Raw genomic sequence first — 21561 nt, 5'->3', positions numbered from 1 at the left:
ATTCGATATGCCCTATGATATTTACGTATTTCAATTTTGTTCCATTCATTTACCTTCCATGGTTTTCATAATACGGGTACTGGAGTTTCGGAACCATATCATGGCGGCCATTTTGAAACTGGTGCTCCATATGAAACATCTTTTGGTACAGCGTTACTAAGTTTTCCAAGACCTTTCGAACGAGGTATTACTCGACCCATGTTCCCATTTGACATTTCAAAGTTACTCCCCGTTATCCCCATTTACGGGGGGCGGAGAGGGGTACTTTTGACGGAATTGGTTTTCCCCCTTAGCAATATATAACGTGTACTTCAAACATTTCTTCTATGTTTTATAATTTTTCAGATATTTCCGTGGATTGATTAAAATGGCCCACCCTGTATATATATATATATATATATTCCTTTTAACATGATCTTTCTATCTTCAACTTCAATGAGAATACAATATTTTACTATTCTTGGTATTCGAATCACCGTTGCAGCTAGATTTCAAAGTGCGGTCTGGAATGGACTTCCCTGTAAAAGGACTGATGGAGATTTTATGTGATGCGTGAAAAGATGCTACTAATTTCAACATCTACTTCGTATTGTTTGTAATTTTGTTGTTTTGAAGTACTGCGTATATGTTCATTTTCAGTTCAAACGTGTTAAGAGTAGAGACCTTCCGTTGTTGAAGATAGAAAACACATTCATCATCGCCTGATGGTTGATACGTTTGATGGTTGTTGCAATCTTTGCTACTGAAAAGTTATTAGGACACAAGAAGCACTGCAATGAAGACAAAGACGAAAAACATCAGATTTGTATTTACAGTGCATACAATTTTGTGTAAAAATTGAATCTTGAGAATCATTGGAATAAACAGTCCAATCGAGGTTCACTGTTGGAATTTATGCATCGATCTAAACATGTTGCTTATTTTACACCTTGATCCTCCTTTCCGTTTGTAGATATACACGCATATCTTTAACTTGATTTAGGAAACATTCTGTTGGCTGATTTGTAGTTTTCATCTGAATTTTCCACTGCAATTAGTCCCAATGTAGCATGTTTCTCTTGTGGCCAATATGTTTTTATCTTAACTACATTGCGTACTTTATAATCCACCTCCATTGTTTTTGTTGTAGTCCTCCCATCGTACTAGCCCATTCATTCTCGATACTGTTCACTCACGTTTAAATAAACTCATGATTTGAAGAACAAGTTCGGCACGAGTAGTGAGTCCACCAAACTGAAGTTCCTTTATAAAAAAGCTGAAACCAAGATTTATAAAATTTCTAATAATAATAATTTTCAAGTTTCCTTGTAACTATTTTTATGCATCCAAACAGATATGTACGAAATACTTATGCAAGGTAAATTATATGCTCATGCACAACTAACATATTCATGCACCTAAATCATGCAGATTACATCCTATCATTAATTAACTTTATATATTACAGCAGGGATGCAGATAAGCAACAAAATTTTACTCTCCCAAGAAAAAAGCTACTAGCCTACATCCCACAATAGAAATCATTTACTTGCCTTGGGTATGATATTAAATACTCGCCCGCACCGATGAACAACTCGCCCCGGGCGAGTGGTTATTTACATCCCTGTATTACAAGCATCAGTATGCTTCCGTTAATGACAAGAGGTACATATAGAAATGTTATAAATCAGACCTCGAGATACGGAGAATTACATGCTACCTAAGTTACTTTAAATTCAGATACAGAAGAAAATATTCATAATCAGATCATATGTTTTCCAGACGATTAAGTAACGTAGTTTCTATTTATTTGATCGTATAATAAATTCATTCCGACGTAGCTTCACTTTCAATAACATATTCCATCAATTAACTTTATTTCATTTCAAGAAATTCATATCGTTTACTATTGGAAAACACAGCTGATCATATTCTAAATTCTTCCTTTTAATATGTATTTGTAGCGTGGCGATTAACTTTTAGATCCTCCTTAAGATGAAACAGAACTTTCTGGCACTTTGCCTGATGCTAATAATTTATTTTGATACCTACATAGATATAAATAAATAAGCAGTTATAGTAAAGTGCATGATGAATAATTTATTATATTATGATCGTAATCATGGATAATTTAGCTATGAAGTTCAGCAATCAAACATCGACGGAAATTTAATTATTTAGTGCTTAATTACGTGTTTCAACATTATCACAAAATTCATTTAACTTACGAACGGTTTATAATTATCTCAGTGATAAGACAATATCACTTCTCGATTGAATTACTTAAAATGTAAAGAATAATATATCTAAATTTTCTTATCACGTACATATCTTGTTATATTTTATTCTCACAACAACCCATTAGAAGAAGTAGTACACTTACTCAGTATTTAAAGAGGTGACATGGTCTCTAGTGCACAAAGCTTATAAGCCTGAATGCAAAACCCTAATAAATATTAATGCACTAGAATAACATTCAATAATAAAAATAAACAAACATGCAAATTATTAAACATTGAATACAAAGGTTGGCTGATTTAAACCAGCTGGTTAAAAAAAAAAAACATGGTTTAAACGAAAAATGTTCGTAAAAATGTAAGTGTTCGTAAAATCTTGAACACTCGTTGAAATCTTGGGTTATCACGTGTCACTTCCACATATTATTCGTATTATATTCAGACCCAACTTTCCCATTCATTACTCAAAGAGATTATACAAGTACTACAGAAGCATTTTTTTTTTGTAAGTTTATGAATGTTTTTTGTGATTTTTTTTAATAGTTTATTATTATTGTTATGCAATTGCAATCAAGGGAAAATTCTAAATATTGTTTCGTTTTAATAATATTTACTATTGATAAAATACATCGAAATACCATACTTTTTGGGGGGTCATACAAACTCCACGAGAGGCATTTATTGAAATCAGAAGTATATTTAGTATCTTTGTGTAAATGGGTCAGAGCCAGGCCGTGTTGGCCCACCGTGATATGTCCCCTCCGAAACATAACATTATAAATAAAGGTACAAGTTTTTTTTAATAATAAATTCTTACAGTTGTTATTGGTAAAGAACCCGAGAAAGGTACGGCGCGTCCTTTCCGTAAGGCGCCTTGCGAAACATCACATTATAGTAGATAAGTGGTTCTAGTTGTTCTCCTGTATACCAGTTTTGCATAGTAAATTCATATAGTGGCTGTTAATAAAGATCAGGTGAATGGTACAGTGCGCCCTTACAAAAGGCGACGTGTGAAATCACATTATGAATATTTTTTAAATTCTTCTGTATACCAGTTTTGTATTACATTCATACAATTATTGGCACAGAACAGGTAAAGAGTACAATCACTTTTCAAAAATATGTATAAAGCCAGTAAAGCAATTAACATGTAGGTCTATTTGGTAAGATAATATAGGAGTTTCCGGTGCTGCTGCTCATTTATCGCAAAAATAAATAAATAAAATAAAAATGAAAAAATAAATAAATAAAATAAAAACATTCAGAAGCTAAGTGCAATCGATATAGTGCAGTTTAAACATTCAAGTTTTTTTAAGTTCTTTATTTACAAATTTGATTGTTCCTGTGTTTTAGAGCAGTGTCGAGTGATCAGTACGTACGACATATCTATATCTATATCTATATCTATCTATCTATCTATCTATCTATCTATATATATATATATATATATATATATATATATATATATAATATACATTAGCATCAATTACCAGCTTCGCTGGGTTAAATTAAGAAAAAATAGTAATATGTTTCGTTAGTCAGTCACTTTTTACTATTACTAAAGCGCTCCTTGATATTGGTCATTTTCGATTTTTATATATCCCCTTTCCTCCCCATGTTGCGGGCCACGGCATCGGAAGGGTCATTGTTCATCTCAGCGAGCCCGAAAAGTATGAATTCGACACTGACATTGGTAATGTATAATATATATATATATATATATATATATATATATATATATATATATTTTAGACGTGGACAAATTATATTAGTCAACAAGATTTTGGCACAGAAATGAAAATACCTGATTCTAATAGAACTTTTCACGTAGAATTCAAATCTGCAATCAGTTTTTCTCCATCACCCTCAGTTTCCCCGTGACAGAGGGATTTTCGGGAAATTTCCCCTCATTTTTTTTTTAAACATTTTCATACCTGTAGCTCGGGTACCCTTAGGTATATAAGCACACAAGTTGTATTGTATGTTAGCTAGATTTATACTTAGTAAGCCCTCTAAGTTACATAAGAATCGCATTATTCTTTCTAGAGAAATAAACATATTTATATAAAAATATGCTATGTGTACTGTTCATTTTACCATATTCATTAGTGCTGATAAAATCACATATAAATTCCACGAAAATTACAATATAAGCACGGTTTATACCTCATTGGACTTCCAATAAAACATATTTCCAATGATGTATACACTATTTCGCCATTTTTGTATGAGGGACTTTCTGGAGGGATTTTGTGGGAAATTTCCTCCAAAAAGCAGTTTATAAGATTTTTTGTCACAACTTGCTATTTGTATATAGTGATACAGAAACAGGAACTGCACTAAAACATAGTTTTATGCCTACTTAATAAATAATGTTAATTTCATGTAAATCACATTGTTCTGTCTAGAGATATAAACTATTGTGTCTATTTGTAGGTAATAAAGAATATACTATGCAAGACTTCACCAAACACAAAAACCTAACATTGACGTATTATTGACGGCACATAGATGGGTACTCAAATACAAGTACAAATACACGCATGCTTTCTGTGGAAAATAGGCCACTTTTAATATTTTGATCTGGCAACAGTGCATAAATAAATTGATGAATCACGTAGCCTGATGACTGTTAGTAGCGTTGAGTGACGGTCCAAGCTGGACGTGTTTTAGATGTGGCCGCGTGTAAGTTGAAGTGTTTGTGCATTGTGGAGTTCGAATAGATTGTGTTGTGTGGTGATGCATTCAGTTAGATTACGTTTGTGCTGCTTCATGGTTGATGGAGTGTAAATTCGTGTGTGTATGTGTGTGTGATACCTTACAGGATACAAGATGCCGAGGAAGTGTGTAAATCACCCGGACAATTTTTATGTATGTGTGGAGCTGACATTTAAATCGCAACGTCGATGTTTTTACTCCACTTGTGAGGAAGTGTTATCAGTTATATTTTGGTTGCTGTGTAGGAGACCAAGATAAGAATTTGGCTCCTCACTACATTTGTTGTACTTGCGTGAAACGTCTGAGTGAGTGGGCAAATGGAGAACGAAACATAAATTTCGCATTACCGATGATCTGGAGGGAACCAAAAGATCATTCTTCAGACTGCTACTTTTGTATGACACAGATAAAAGGAATAACCAGTAAATCTAAGCACACAGTACAGTACCCTAATTTGCCATCAGCAGTTAGGCCAGTTTCACATAACGCAGAATTACCTGTACCAGTACCTTCTGTTCGTCTTACGGTAAATGAGGATTACGTACTTAAGGCAACTACTGAAGTTCCAAATGAAGATGATGATCCTACTTATGTAGGATACACATCTACATTGGATCCCCATCTGATAACTCAGGGTGAATTAAATTACCTCGTACGGGATTTAAAACTCTCCAAGATACAGGCAGAACTTCTTGCTTCTAGACTTAAAGGCTGGAATCTACTTCATCGTGACACTAAAGTGTGTAGTTTTCGAAACCGTCATACAGAGCTTCAAAATTACTATTCTCAAGAAAATTATTTAGTGTATTGTAATAATGTCTGTGCTGTGATAGATATACTCGGACATGCACATAGAAGTACAGAGTGGAGATTGTTTATTGACTTTTCCAAAACTAGTTTGAAGGCTGTCCTTTTGCACAATGGCAACAAATTTCCTTCAGTGCTTTTGGCTTATGCAACTAATATGAAGGAAACCTATGAAAACATCAAAATAGTGTTAGAAAGAATTCAGTATGAGAAATACAAGTGGACCGTTTGCTGTGATTTAAAAGTTATTTCTTTCTTAATGGGTTTGCAGCTTGGATATACGAAATATTGTTGTTTCCTTTGCGAATGAGACAGCAGTTACAAAGCAGAACATTACATCAAGAAGGAATGGCCAAAGCGTGTGTTAACTCCTGGGCAGAAGAATGTTGTTTATTCCTCATTGGTGAGCCCTGATAAGATAATTCTACCTCCTCTTCACATAAAGTTGGGGCTCTTCAAAAACTTTGTTAAGGCAATGGACAAAAGTAACGCAGGATTTTGTTACGTCAAGGAAAAATTTCCTCGAATTAGTGACGCTAAAATCAAGGAAGGGATTTTTGTAGGCCCCCAAATAAGATGTTTGATTCGTGACCAAAAATTAAGGATCTCTTGACTCCGGTTGAGAAAGCAGCTTGGTGTTCATTTAAATGTTTAACAGAGATTTTTTTTTAGGAAATCAGAAAGCCCCAAAGTACCGTGAAATTTAGTGATTTCAAGCAATCATTCAAAGAAATAGGTTGCACCATGTCCCTTAAAGTTCATTTTCTAGACTCACACCTAGATTTCTTTCCTGAAAACCTTGGTGCTCTTAATGATGAGCATGGGGAACGTTTTCATCAGGACATTTCCTCCACGGAGAAGAGATACCAGGGACAGTGGTGTTGTTGGACACTCAAAAGAGATGTTCCAGAAGCCAAACACAGAAGAAAGTCGACAACTAAAACATTTTAAGGGAAGTAAGTGTTCATTTATTAAGAAGATAGCACTCACTTCTTTTGTATTACTTATTAAGTAGACATAAAATTATGTTTTAATGCAGTTCTTGTTTCTGTATCACTATATACAAATAGCAAGTTAAGACAAAAAATCTTAACTACTTTTTGGAGGGAATTTCCCACAAAATCTCTCTAGAAAGTCCCTCATACAAAAAATGGTGACACGGTGTATACATCGTTGAAAATGTTTTATTTCAAATCCAATGAGGTATAAACCGTGTTTATATTGTAATTTTCGTGAAAGTTATGTGATTTTATCTGCATTAATGAATATGGCAAAATGAACAGTACACATGGCATATTTTTATATAAATGTTTATTTCTCTAGAAAGAATAATGCGATTCTTATGAAACTTAGAGGGCTTACTAAGCATAAATCAAGCTGACATAAATATAATTTGTGTGCTTATATACCTAAGGGTACCCGAGCTACAGGTATGAAAATGTTTTAAAAAAAAATGAGGGGAAATTTCCCGAAAATCGCTCTGTCACAAGAAAACTGAGGGTGATGGAGAAAAACTGATTAAAGATTCGAATTCTACGTAAAAAGTTCTGTTAGAATCACGCATTTTCTTCCGTGTGCCAGAGAAAAAGTATTTTTTGTCGACTGGTGTTATTAGCAATTTTTTAAAATTCATATAAATTTGTGGATTTATTATATATCCTAAATTTTGTTGAAGGGAGCTAGTCATTTGTGAGACACCACATGACAATGTTATCACTGAGGAACATTTATAAGTTGTGTACGAATTCTTAAGTAATATTTGATCAAGTAATTTTGGATTAATGGATAAGAGAAAAGATATGTTGCCAAAGAAACGAGCGACAATTGTTATTCTGTTGAACTTGAAAAGCATGTCCAAGTTAGAGATTAGCAGAAACGTAAGGGTAGTGCATCGTATGTTACAAGATTTGCACAAAACTTGAACTGTGGGAATGAACTGTCAGCAAAACGTAAAGGTGCCTGCGACCGAAAATCACTATCAGCCTATGCTGACGGACTGCTAGTGAGGGAATCAAGAAAAATCATCGAGCAACTTCTACACAACTACAAGGAATTCTCGCAAATGTTGGTGTCCATGTTTCATCGAGAATTGTTCGTCGCCGATTGTTTGAGAAAGATTGAAACCTAGACGTCGCAGCAAGAAACAAAAACTGACTTCGGCGATGGTGAAGAAGCGATATCAGTGAGCCAGAGATTATCAGGATTGGACTGTAGATGATTGGGGAAAGATAGGTTAATATTTTATTTGTCATTTGAGTGTAATAATACATCATTTAAGTGTAATTTGGTAGATTGCAAATGTACAGGGTGTCTGTATTGTTGGTTAGTGAGCGAACTTTAATATGATTCATGTGAACTTCAGTAATTTTAAAGTCATTAAAACATGGTCATTTGTCCATAGGTTGTATTCAGAGATGAGACCATAATTCCTGTAGAAGAGAACTCCCAGTATGTGAGGAAAACCAAAGGCGAAGCCTTTAGGGCAGATTGTGTAAGACAAAGTGTGAAATATCCAACACGAGTGATAGTATGGAGCTGCATTAGTGTGAAAGGAATGGAACGTTTCTATGTAGTAGAAGAAAACATAAACGCAGGGCAATATTAAAAAGTCATCACAGAACATCTTTTGCCACAGTTGCGTCAATGGTTTCCATCTGGGAACCCGAGTTTTATGCATGATGGTGCGCCACCCTACTAAGGCTGTTTCCAAGACTTTGGAACATAAAGGTGTCACAGTCCTTCCGTGGCCAGGAAACAACCCAAAAATGAACCCCATAGTCTTTGTGGGCCTTCCTGAAGAAAAAAAAGTTCCGGAGCAGCATCCAACTTCAAGAAACCAGCTGATAGAAGTGGTGAATAATATATGGCACGGTGATCCAGAAATGAAGAACTTCTGCTGTACTTTAATAAACAAAATGCCAAAGCGAATCCAGGCACTACGTCTAGTCCAGGGTTTCCATACAATGTACTAAAATACTGTAACAGTACGTAAAATGTAATGAAATAGAAAATTATTCATATATTAAAACGTTTACACACGTATTCTTTCTTTGATTTGTAATTTTCTTCAATTTTCGCGTGAAAATCCTAAAATTGCTAATTTGTCCACGTCTCTCTCTCTCTCTCTCTCTCTCTCTCTCTCTCTATATATATATATATATATATATATATATATATATATATATATAATATCCCTCCCCTCTCACAAATTTTTGCTGGGCTCAATCTGGATTTAAATGGCATCAGAAGTGTCACTGATCATCTCAGCGACCGCAATAACTATATATTCGACACTAATATCGGTCATTTTCGATCATTTGTAAATGTCTTTCCCCTCCTTTTAAGTTACATCGTCAGTCATATAACAAAAATCATCTCATGTTCGAACTTAATCTAGGTTGAAAAATTGATCGAGATTGGTCTGGTGGTTCAAGAGTTGTTTTATTTATTTTTATATATCTCCCCCTCCTACCTCCTCCCCTAAGTTCTATCGTCAAAGTAAATAGATAAATACCATCCCAGGACCGAACCTCATCTATGTTGAAAATTTGATCGAGATCGGTCAGGGGTTCTAGAGTGAAGTCACATACAGTCACTTTCTATCTCTCTCTCTCTCTCTCTCTATCTCTCTTTTTTTTTTTTTTTTTTTTTTTTCATATATCTCTGCCTCCTCCACCCATACGTAGCACTGTCAGTTAAATGATAAAAATTATCCCAAGCCCGAATGTAATCTATGTTGAAAATTTGGTCGAGATCGGTTGGGTGGTTCAAGAGGAGTTTTATCTTTTATATATTTGTCACAGGGTTTGCCCAAGTGTAAGGTAATTACATTGAAAGTTATTTTTTATCAGATTTTGGACTTTCCTGGGCGAATTAGATGCTTTCACTTTAAGGTATACAACAACATAATACTTTTATAAACTTCTGAATGCACTGAATGAATTAAAAAAAAAAAAAAAAAAAAAAAAACTTAGCTTGAGATAATTATAGAACAAATTAATATATAGATTATGCTTATAGCCTGTTTGAAGTAAGATATGAAATTTTATATTTTAGAAAATATTTTCTGTAAAAAGTGTGCTCGCTGACTCGGCGACGCCCAGGCCCGTATCCAGGGGTTCTAGTGGGGCCCCTAAATTTTTGCTAGCCCCCCTAAAATTTTCATGGCAGGCTTGCAAATGAAGTATAATATGGTGATGAACCATCAAATGGTTTGATCGGCCCCCTAAATTTTTGGGCTGGCGACGCCGAGGGACGTTATCCCTCATCGGGTTTAAGGCCATAGGTGCCGGTACTACCAGTAAATATGTAGTGCATTAGTAAAACTATTAGTATTATTGTTTTAGTACCTTTGATGGTAACACAAGTATTCTTCAGTAAAATTTGGTTTTCCAACAACAGTAGTTTAGTTCAGTTATTTGTTTCTACTTTTCAAATAAGCGTTCTGCAGGATCAACACCAGCAATAGCGTAAAAATTCTTGTCAAATTTAAAAAGCTTAATGCTCGGAGCTCCGAAGATTACGTAACTCTTACTATTTCAAGTGCTGAATTCAAACGTCCTTACTAGTGGAAGTTTCGATGTACACCAAGAAAAAGCTGCATTTTCGAAGAAAGAAAAAAAAACGTCGCGAAAGAAGTGCTCGGAAAATTCCCGCAATTCAACGCACAAAGCGTCGCAACTGAATAATTCAACAATAACACTATTTATTTTACGCTGGAAGATATTTAATTTCATTTAAGACATTTTGAAACATTTACTTTATAAAATATGAATTATGTTTGTGTTAAATTGTTTTAAGTTAATTTTCTGGAAAGAGCCGTCTTGCAATAAGTGCTCGGGAAATTCCCGTAATTGAACGCGCAAAGTATCGGAAGTGAACTCCAACCAGTGGCGGCGGTTGGACGTTAAAAGTGGGGAGAGGGGAGTAAGACATGATCTGAATATTTGATATCAATGTTAGTTTTCCTGGTTGCTTGTAACACTTTGACGAATGGTTGTATAACTATTAGGATACTGTCTTTTTCAGTTAAAATATCGTATATCTTGTTTCATAGTTTAAGTAAATTGACAAGAGCAACGCAAGTAGATACTATTCTAAGGCCATCGTAACCTGAGCTCTGACAGATCTAACACCGTGCAAGTTGACGACAATGTTGCGAGCTGTCATATATATATATATATATATATATAAAAATACGTATTCACGTTTGTATGGGCGCCCGTTTGGTTGACCTGTCCACCGCTCTCTCTAGTATCCCAGCACGGGCCTGGTCAGAGCCAAAGTGGACTCAAATAATTCTTATATTTATTCACTTTTCTTACTGATATGCACATTCATTAAGTTGTTGTATTTCTTGGACTTGGACTAGTAAGTCGTAGTGAACTAACATGGACTCAGTTAGTACTTCTGTACTCTGCAGTATTTTGAAATTGTCCATATGTAATTTTGTATAATGATTTCACTTGTGTAACTGTTTATCTTTGTGTCCTCAAATGACTCTTGACAATTAGACAATATATTAAAAGTATGTAAAGATCAGTATAGCGTATCAGGAGTCCTTCGTGAGTGAATCGGCAGACGTATCGCATTTGTGGCCAATTAGTCCCGGTTTCGAGTTGAAATGGAGGACAGTTTGTTTCGGATGTAAGTCGAGAAACGGTTTGGACTCCGTTTTAAGCTTATGTGATCCCTTCCAGCATAACCCGGTTGTTGCATAATAACACTAAGATGAAACAAACTTATTTCTGTCCATATGTGATATAAATACATAGAGCAAATTATTTAAACTAAAAGAAAAACCTGGTTTAAACCAAAAAACAGTTTTTTTTTTTGGGGGGGGGGATTCAATAAAAACCATCCAACCCTGTTGAATACAATAATGGGGGCAATATAAATAAATAGTCTGGAACATAGTAAATAGTCTGTTTACCAACACGAAGTATGTTTCGAGAAAAATGTGACTTGAAACAATTGTAAAAAGTCACGTGAATCAACTATTGTATCATCCCTTACAAGTTGTGGCGACCAAGAACAGAGTCAGAAATTACGAAAGAGAAAATTTCTTTTCATTTTGCTGTTACCAACTGCAAATTATAAGTAAGGAAGGAAAGTTCTACAGCACTGCGTTGATAATGTAAGAGACTAGTGAGGCGTATGATGCATACATTGAAAAAATGTAATCTGACATACAGGCGTATGCACCACTCTGTCGATCACGTCCATTTGTCAGATAACACTAATTTTTAGGTGTTTTCGCCATACTTATGATTTTTTATACAGAGGAAAGTAATAAAATTCCAATTACACTGGTTTTTCGAGTCGAGGAACAACCCATTTTAAACCACTGGGACACGTATTTCGAATTTTCAAAATTGACGCTTACGCCCTTTGTCATAATGGTGTGACGGTTTTAGGTTTTCTTTTTGAGCCGGAATCCTGTTCTGATCAACAGAGAACAAGAAAGCTATGTCAAGTAGGTGCCCTGGGCTGTGGGCATAGTTCCCTTCCTTTCCTTATTTTGATCTTTCTCTACGTAAAGATTTCTACAAAAAAGAAAGTGCATTTTCAAGACATCATTGACGTTTGTTAATGGAGCTAGTCCAAACAGCACATTATCAATTTAATACCTGAATTTCGTTTTTTCACATGACAGAGGTATCATGTGGTAATTTGTAAAATGCACATGAAACATGCCGGAAATTTTCTTCCACCAGTAGAAAGTTACCAGTACAACATATTACAACTTAAACCTTCTTTATTGTTTTAGTTTCGAGGTTAGTCTACATGAGAATTTCTCTTGATTTATAGCAAAATAATAGAAAATATTAATGATCTTTTCAAATAATACAATAGATTAAAGGAAAGCTGACGAAAGTAAACAATTGCAAATTTATTTGCAAACGGAAACTTGTAATATTGTACGCTGACAACTTCCGTCAACACAAGTGATTGACATCAAGTTAGAACCAGTTACTCTGGGTTCTCAGAAGATCTCACAGAAGAAAACCTGAACAATGAGTTGGGTTCAAGGTGGGCTAAACACTTAATGCGGTGAAAATCTGCTTGCCTTCAAACTCAGACTTTCAGGTATGTATTAGCAAACTGGTTCGTAAAATGTGCGAAATGTAAAAGACAATATGAGCTGAATCGTAGAGAAGAACGCGTTCTTTATACCAAATTACAGATTTTTAGCTAATCTGTATTATGGTGGAGGTAATAACTTTCTGACCTTCCCTCGTGTAGATAACTTTATAAACCATAGGGAACATCTATTGAAGTTGATTTTAACTCACCTACACGTTTCTTAGGGTGGCGAGCACCAACCGAGAGTAAGTGAAACTAAAGTAGTAAGTTACTAAGAGAGAAGGAAATCGGCGACTTCCACTCGAGAGTACTGAACTAAAGGAGTAAATTACTACAGGAGTAAATTTTTCATTTACTACTGTAGTAAATTTATTTACTCCAAAACAGGTGGAGAGCACCATCAAAGAGTACGCTACTACATTAGTAACTTAAGGAGTAAATAAGGCCAAAATTTACTCCTAAGCAGTAGTAGGAGTAAAGTTAGAGAGTAAGATGAGTTCTTTGGTTTCTACGTGTTAAATATCGAATTCTATGGATTACCTGGACTACGAAGAATATATGGAGATGGAGGAAGAAGTAGATATCAAAAGAATGGAAGTTTTAGTGGAGAGAAGAGACCTATTTGCAATGTATAATGACATTGATTTCAAAGAGCGTTTTGGGTTGCTTAAGGAATCTTTTGAGCGGCTGCTTGATATGTTGGAGCCGTTACTGCAGCATAATTCTGACAGAAACCGTGCTTTGTCTCCTAGGCTACAACTTCTTTGTAGATTGCGAATCCTTCGCACTGATACTTCTCAAATCTTAGCAGGGGATCTCATTAACATACATCGTAATACTGGTGGAAGAGCTTTCAACAGTGTAAGAGACAGTTCAATTGGCTTAAAGCCACTGTGTGTATGTCCACGACACAGAACATATATATATATACAGTGGCGGATCCAAGGGCCCCCCTTGACGCTCAGGTTTACACTGGATAAAATGGGCTTCAATCCTGCTTTACACTGGATAAAACGGCAAACTATGGTTTACCCCTCCCTTGATCATATCCTGGATCCGCCACTATATATAAGAAATTCTTGCAATTTCTGTATAGTTCTGCTTGTGCTCCAAAAGGACAAAGTATGGGTATAGGTACACAATCCATGGCCCCTATTACAATTTGGTAATCAACCAATTTGATAGAATTCACTTTTTTCCTATATATATATATATATATATATATATACTTCCTACATATATAGAATTCACTTTTTCCCTACAATAAAGCCCATATTTTTACAAGATGTGTAATAGAACGTACATTCGGTGTTTGGAAGAACCGTTTTCAAATTCTCAATAAAACAATGAGATATAAACAAAATATGTGTGGGAATGTTATTGAATATACTGCAGTTCTGCACAACTTTGGAACAGAAGTACGAGGCCTGTCTATAAAAAGTATCCGACCTTAATTTTTTCCACGCAAAGTAGTGATTCTCAGGCGGTAGTAAAGTAGTGAACCTTAATGCGCATGCTTGAATTTTTTCACCGCGTTCGCGTGTGCCAGTCGTGAGCTGGTGGTCGCGAAGTGAGGTGCTGTTGGTAGTGTTCGTCGGATTTAGTGTTTCTCGCAAGACGACTGAACGAATTGAGCAAAGATACTGCATCAAATTCTGTCAAAGGCTGAGTGATTCTCAAAGCCAAATAATTCGTAAGATTCAGCAGGTGTTTGGAGAAGATGCGATGGGTGTAACACAAATTAAACAATGGTTCAACCGATTCAAAGATGGCCGCACATCAGTCGAGAGTGAGCAGCGTAGCGGCAGGCCCCAAACTGCTCGGAATTCAGCTGTTGTTGAGCGGGTGCGAAATTTGGTGATGGCAGATCGCCGTTTGACAGTGCGGGAGATTGCAGAAGATGTTGGGGTGAGTAAAGATTCTGCACATACAATTTTGCGTGACGATTTGAACATGAAACGAGTGGCTGCTAAATTTGTACCCAAGTTGTTGTCTCAGGAACAAAAAGACACCCGTTTTGACGTTGCACAGGACCTTCTGGACACCACCAACACTGATCCTGGGTATCTGAATTCCGTGATAACTGGAGATGAGTCATGGGTGTACGGGTACGACCCAGAAACAAAACAACAATCGTCTCAATGGAAGCATCCCGATTCTCCAAGGCCGAAGAAAGCGCGGCAGGTGCGAAACAAAATCAAGGTGTTGCTCACTGTTTTCTTCGATGCCCGTGGAATTGTGTATCACGAGTACGCACCGGAAGGACAAACAGTGACAAAGGAGTACTATCAAGATGTTCTCAGGCGACTCCGTGACGCAGTCCGGCGCAAAAGACCAGACATGTGGACAGCGAAGAACTGGCACGTCCATCATGACAACGCCCCAGCACATTCATCCCAATTGATCCACACGTTCTTAGCCAAACATGGAATTACAACCGTTCGCCAACCTCCCTACTCTCCAGACCTGGCTCCTTGTGACTTCTGGTTGTTTCCAAAATTGAAGACGCCTCTGAAGGGATCCCGTTTTGAGAGTAGAGAAGACATAATGCGGAACACGACGGCGGAGCTGAACAACATTCCAAAAGAAGACTTCCAGCAGTGGAAGGATCGGTGGGCTAAGTGTGTGGAAGCACAAGGGGCCTACTTTGAAGGGGATTAGGGTCCCAAATCTCTCAGGTATTCGCAACTATTTTTCTGGCCAAAGGTCGGATACTTTTTAGACAGCCCTCGTAGGTGTGTTTCACCCTGATGCTGTGCAGTGTTTCTTTCAGAAAAAATGTCCCGGAGGAACACTTAGTATTCGAAGGGGATCATATTATTTTTACGTGGTACTATTCTATTTATTATTATATTATAGAAGTATTATTTTCGTCTCTTCCCGGAGAAAACTCTCAGAGCTTCCGAGGGGCATTCCCGTCCCCCCAAAAAAAAACATGTCTAGAGGAACCACTGGTGTTGTGGATGTGAATGGCATGAACCAATATGCATTTCACCCAGAAGCAGATGCTGCAGGACAAGCTGTCAGAAAAATTATACCTAATTTGCTAGTAAAATAATAAATTGGTATAAATACTTTTCCTTCTTAAATGAATAAATAACGCACTGGATCGTCACTACTGCAGTGAAATGTCACCCATTTTATTTATGTATACTTTTAGTTTTCTCTTTTTCTTTCTTTCTTCTTTATTTTGCAATTAGGGGATTAAGATTTTCATTTTATTTCTTCTTCAGTGCACAGAGTTATACAATAAAGATGTTTTGATTATTTCTAAGAAAAATAAGATGTCTACTTTTATAACTTCGCCGATACAAATAAATATTAGAATGTAGTAATTAGAAAAATTAAATGTACTGATGCTTAAACACAAATATTATGTCATGTGAAAAACAAGAACATATTAACCATTGGAAAATATATCAAGCAAACAGAATATGTTTCATACATATAAAATATATTCACATTCATTTATAAAAACATAAATTTCTGGAGCACATTGCCTGAAGAACCGGAACCTGAAGTCTGTTCCATTTCGTTCTTGAATTCGTTCTTATTCATAACTTTCATTTTAAGGTTATGCTCTTCTTCGACGATTTCTTTTTGTCTTTCAATTAACAACATTTTTGTATTATATTCCTCTCGTATTAAACGCATTTTTAACGAATGAAGCTCGTCTGCTTTTTCCAACAACTTGCTGTTCTTCACTACAACCGCATGTTCTCTTCCTTTTTTCATGGGCATTTCTGATAAGCTTCAGCTCCCAATAGGAAACGAAATGGACGTGCCAGCAGTGGACAGAAATGGCTTACTTCTTTAGTAAAATGGCGTGACTACTTTAGTTACAACTAAAGAAGTAAATAGAAATTGAGCTCTCCAACAGTTACTAAAATAGTATATTACTTCGGAAGTAATTTACTAAAGCAGTCCAGACTAAAGAAGTAAGAGTTACTACAAGAGTAATTTACACTAGTTTGGTGCTCGCCACCCTTACAGTAGCCAAAATGTTTAATAGCTTCTAAATATTTCAAAAGGCTGCTTCGCTTTCCCTTCAGCAGGCCAAGGCTTATAGTCAAACCTATGAGGAATAATCTCACATATTTATTGCTAAATCAAATTGTAATGGAATTTCGCACAAAAACAGATATTAATGAAGTAGGAATATTCTAGGTGCCGTTATTTTTTGTGTAGTAAAATTTATCTTGTGTATAATGAAATAGGTACTAGCATACATATACAATACTTAAGTAGATGCACGTATGGTATTTAATACTCGCGAACTAATTAACATTAACATATATATAAATGTATAGGTAACCAAGAAAATTCTGTCGCTTTTTATGGAGGTATGTGTTCCATTGACCCTCACACCGTGAGTTGAATGTGAATGGAGATAAGCCGAAGGTCAGTTCTTGGTAAGAGTGAACATGGGACTTCCATAAAACGTCATAAGGGCGTGTATGCTGTACTAGTTTAAACTGGGGTCAAACGCCGCTGCTGCGGGTTGGAAGATACGCTAGGCCTTTGGTGAGGGTGTCGTGACTACGCGGACAGTGCAACGGTGGTTTAACAAGTTTAAGGATGGTGATCAAACACTCGAAGACGCACCACGTGAAGGGTGACCAACACATATACAAAATGAAGATCTTCAGTCAGCAGTTGATTCGAACAGTGGCCCGACATGAGAGAAACTGGGACTATAATTCAGTATGAGTGGAGAAACCATTCGGCAGCACTTCCATCAACTACGGAAGCACTATAAGTTGGGTCGATGGGTCCCACAAGATTTGACTCCGGGCCAGAAGGCAACGCGAGCAGACACCTGTGTTTCTTTGCTGTCTCGTCTGAGGAAGGAACCATTTCTGGACAGGGTGTTGACATGTGATGAGAAGTGGGTCCTGTACGTAACCCCACGGCGTCGTCAACATTGATTAGCATCCCGTGAACCGATTCCGAAATAACCAAAACCAGCACTGCACCAGAAGGTCCTCCTGTGTGTTTGGTGGACTGCTCGCGGCATCGTACATCAGGAACTACAACTAGCTGGTCAGAGCATCAATGCAACTGCGTACTGTCATCCGTTGAGCGGTGTTCAAGAAAAATTAAAAACACTGGAGCTAGCACTTCTGAATCGCAAAGGATCCTCCTGTTACAGGACAACGCTAAGCCCCACATGGCTAGGATAACCCGGGACACCATTCTATGCCTTGGATGGGAAACTTGCATCCGCCATACTCCCCGAACATTGCACCGTCCTATTATCACCTGTCCCATTCCGTGGACAGTCACCTTAGAGGACGCCAGTTCAAATCCCTAGTAGAGGTGCAAAATGCACTTGATTCCTTCTTCACCTCACGGCCTACCAAGTTCTACCGTAATGGAATCCATTGCCTTCCAGAACGTTGGCAGAAGGTCGTCGAAGCTGATTGGGACTATCTATGATCTTCAGGTACGTTTAGGTGACATATCGATGTTCGAAGGTGGTGGGTATAAAAGCGACGGAACTTTCTGGGTTACCTTTATTTATATGCAAAATTAAAAAGAAACAAACTTTCAAATTTAAACAACAATCAGCCATGTTGGTATTTGTCTGTGAATCAATGTTGCAACTTCCAATCATGGACTTATCTTTGTTAGTGAAAGTTTATTAAATTTAGTGACTTTTTGCATAACGTAAAATTGAATGTAATAACAGTTAACAGAAGAAATTTTTACTTTATGCGTTTGTTAATATATATATATATATATTTTTTTTTTTTTTACTCTTATCCCAATCTCTGTCCGAATTGCATTTTTCGGTATTTAATTTTGGATTTTTCGTCCTTATGTATGTTTTGAGTACTCCTATCAATTAAGGGTAAAGAATGATGTAATATTGTAATGTCTTCACAATATGTTTGAACGTTCTTTTTAGTCATGTCAATGTACATGTCATCATACGTACACATGATCAGGTAATCTCTCCACCTCTCCCTCTTAGATACTTTATACCCAAAATAGTTCATGTAGTTGCTTAAAATCCTTTCCGTGTGATAGTGAGTATAAAACTTACTGATTTTGAATCATAATCTGACTTAGTGTCATTTAAACAAGATAAAAAGTTAGATGGGTTTTTGCAACATTGTTAATCTGGTGGTATTGCAGGGTATCTGAAAATAATTCTTACGGTTTGGGAAATGTTTATGAAATATCACTGTAATTCGTCATTAGGGATTACTAAATTGAATTATTTTATTAAATCTTGGCAATAATTTGATCTGTTTCACTTTGGAAAGCATAAATATTACATTTTTCTTGAAATGGTAATTGAACTTACATATATTAATGAAGATTTATCTGTAGGTGGTACTAGTTTGCAGATTTTAGTGTGGTGACTTAACTAATTCGAATGGTATCACCTTCCTAACTATCTGTTTGATGTTGGGCATAGTCTGCGGCTCAGTGATCTTCTTAGTTATCCATTAAACCCAAAACGTATAATGTACTTAAATAAACCTGTAGCATGTGTTTACAGACTATTAGCAATTGTGTAGACATTAAGTACGATGTCTGCTTTCGTGTTTCCTATTTATATTTCAATCTTGTTGATCACTTTTAGATCCGAGTTCTCCTAGTGAGAAAACTTTATTGTTCTCAATAATTAAATTAATCCAGAGCCTTTTGCTTACCTTTAAGTATAGATTACTGTCATTTACTAAAAATAATTTCACTTAATACAACTTATTTGACTAAAAATCCATTTCACTCAACACAACGTACTTGCTTTTACAATTCACAATAAAGAAAACACATATGACAAATGAAACTACTAAAACTTGTGCAAAAACTTTGAATATGTACACATTTCGCATGTTATATACTAGACTACTAACATTAAATGCAAAATGACTGTGTTCTTTTATTAGTTGATTCTTTACTACTATTATTATAATTTAAAAATATTCGTCGTCTCGTTTCAGGTGAAAAATCGTTTGGATTATCATGTTGAAGTCCAGAGTGTTCAGCAACGAGTCATACAGAAGCATGTAGTGAATTGGGTTGTAAACAACGTTCTTAAATCCATAACTTCGGAACAAGAAAAGCAAAGTCTATTGAAATGTATTGATGATTTGAAAACGCTGGCGTCAAAGGAAACCTTATAATTAAAATAGTGTACAGTATAGTTAATTATAAAGAATAAACACAAGAACATCAAGTAGAATTAATGTTTGTTCTCATTTATTGCTAAAGTTGAAAACAGTAATATACTGAACATAGTGATTAAATATTATTTGTAAATTACGAGAACAAGATGTGGGTTATAGTGTAATATTTCAAGGTTATTTAAAACAACTTTCACAACACATTGTATTTGTTTTCTTTTCCACCAAACATTCCATATTTGGTATAGATACTTGAGGGGTAGCGAGTGCGTCAGACTTTGAAATGTTGCGCCCTGATTTAAGTTGTCCTCATGTCCTGTAACGGCGGAGTGAAGCTTGTTGGCGTCTATCTGTACTGGATGGAGTGATGCCCTGAAAGGGAAAGCTAGGAAGCGGCATGTTTGATCTCCAAAGAAGCCTGGCTTCGACCATGAGCCGGATGTGGCCCCCGTCGCCCAGTTCTTCGGAACTGCAATCAGCCACTGGTCCTCCAGGTTAGGGGTTGTGCCGGGCCGATCACCCGGCATTTAAAACCTGCGATCGATCGTCGTTACAATATAAGTCTCGGATATGGACTGCTCTCCCTAGACGACACCCTTGCTATGGACTGGTTTTGCTTTTGGATTTGCTTGGATGACTCTGGACCCGGGGCCGTGGGACGGAGGAGTGAAGCGCATGTGCACCCAGCAGGACCGGAAGGAGTGATGCCCTGAAAGGGAATGCTGGGAGTCTGCGGAGCGGTGGGACGTGGGTCCTCTCAAAAGTACCCATCAGTCGGCGGTGCAAGTGGCTCTGCCTCCTTGTCATTTTGACTTGGTGTCACAGTTTAGCTTGCTGACAAGGGTCATGCAGGTAGGACCTGCTAGCCTCGTTGGCCGCTTCGAACCAAGGCGGGGAAGCTGAGAGGATTTTGGGCTTCAACTATGGCTTTGCATCAACCACCCACCCAGGATAGAGAGAAAGGAAAAGCTTGGTCTTGCACCAAGATATTTAATCATCAAAGACAAATCAAATGACTCAGTTGGAGCCTTAAGTAAATTGTCACCATTTATCGTACATCGTCAGCTATATCATATTGCCACAGGAACGTTTCCTCCTGGACATATTCGCTAATTACGAAATGGGACGTTACTTGTTCAAACGACCTCAGATAAACAATCTCAATTACTTTTAGCTAGTACATAGTTAGGACCTGTTCCTATTCAGGTTGAGCCTCATCGGCAATTAAATACCAGCAAAGGAGTTATCACATGCTTCGATTTGAGAGAGTTACCAGAGGCGTAAATATGTGCCGAACTTAAGGATAGCCATGTGACTGACGTCCATCGAATTACCACGAAGAAAAATGGTACGGTACAGCCCACGGATTCATACATCCTTACTTTCGCCCTACCTGACCTTCCGACGCATTTGGACGTTGCTTACCACCGTTTGAAGGTCCGGCCGTAGATACCATTACCCTTACGGTGCTTTAACTGCCCCTTCTTGTCATGCCTCTGCCATCTGTTGCAATTGTTGTTCCGCAGCTCATGGTCAGGCCCCATCGAAATGCGCTAATTGTAAAGGTGGCCACCCAGCTTGGTCACGTGACTGTC

General features: G+C 36.8%; 1 protein-coding gene across 1 annotated transcript in view; it reads left to right on the top strand.

Moving 5' to 3' along the window:
• Positions 1-20167, top strand: part of ATPsynB (ATP synthase subunit b, mitochondrial) — a 71006-nt gene extending 50839 nt beyond the window's left edge. The window contains exon 5 of the mRNA XM_081752111.1: positions 19784-20167. Within this exon, the coding sequence (XP_081608237.1) occupies positions 19784-19966 (183 nt within the window). The 3' untranslated portion in view covers positions 19967-20167. The remainder of the gene's footprint in view (positions 1-19783) is intronic.
• The last annotated feature ends 1394 nt before the right edge of the window (positions 20168-21561 follow it).

This window comes from Thermobia domestica, chromosome 3, assembly GCF_964235325.1.
Source record: "Thermobia domestica chromosome 3, izTheDome1.hap1.1, whole genome shotgun sequence".
NCBI classification, from domain to species: domain Eukaryota; kingdom Metazoa; phylum Arthropoda; class Insecta; order Zygentoma; family Lepismatidae; genus Thermobia; species Thermobia domestica.
The sequence above is the reverse complement of the archived record's forward strand: the minus strand, read 5'-3'. Positions and strand labels throughout refer to the sequence as shown.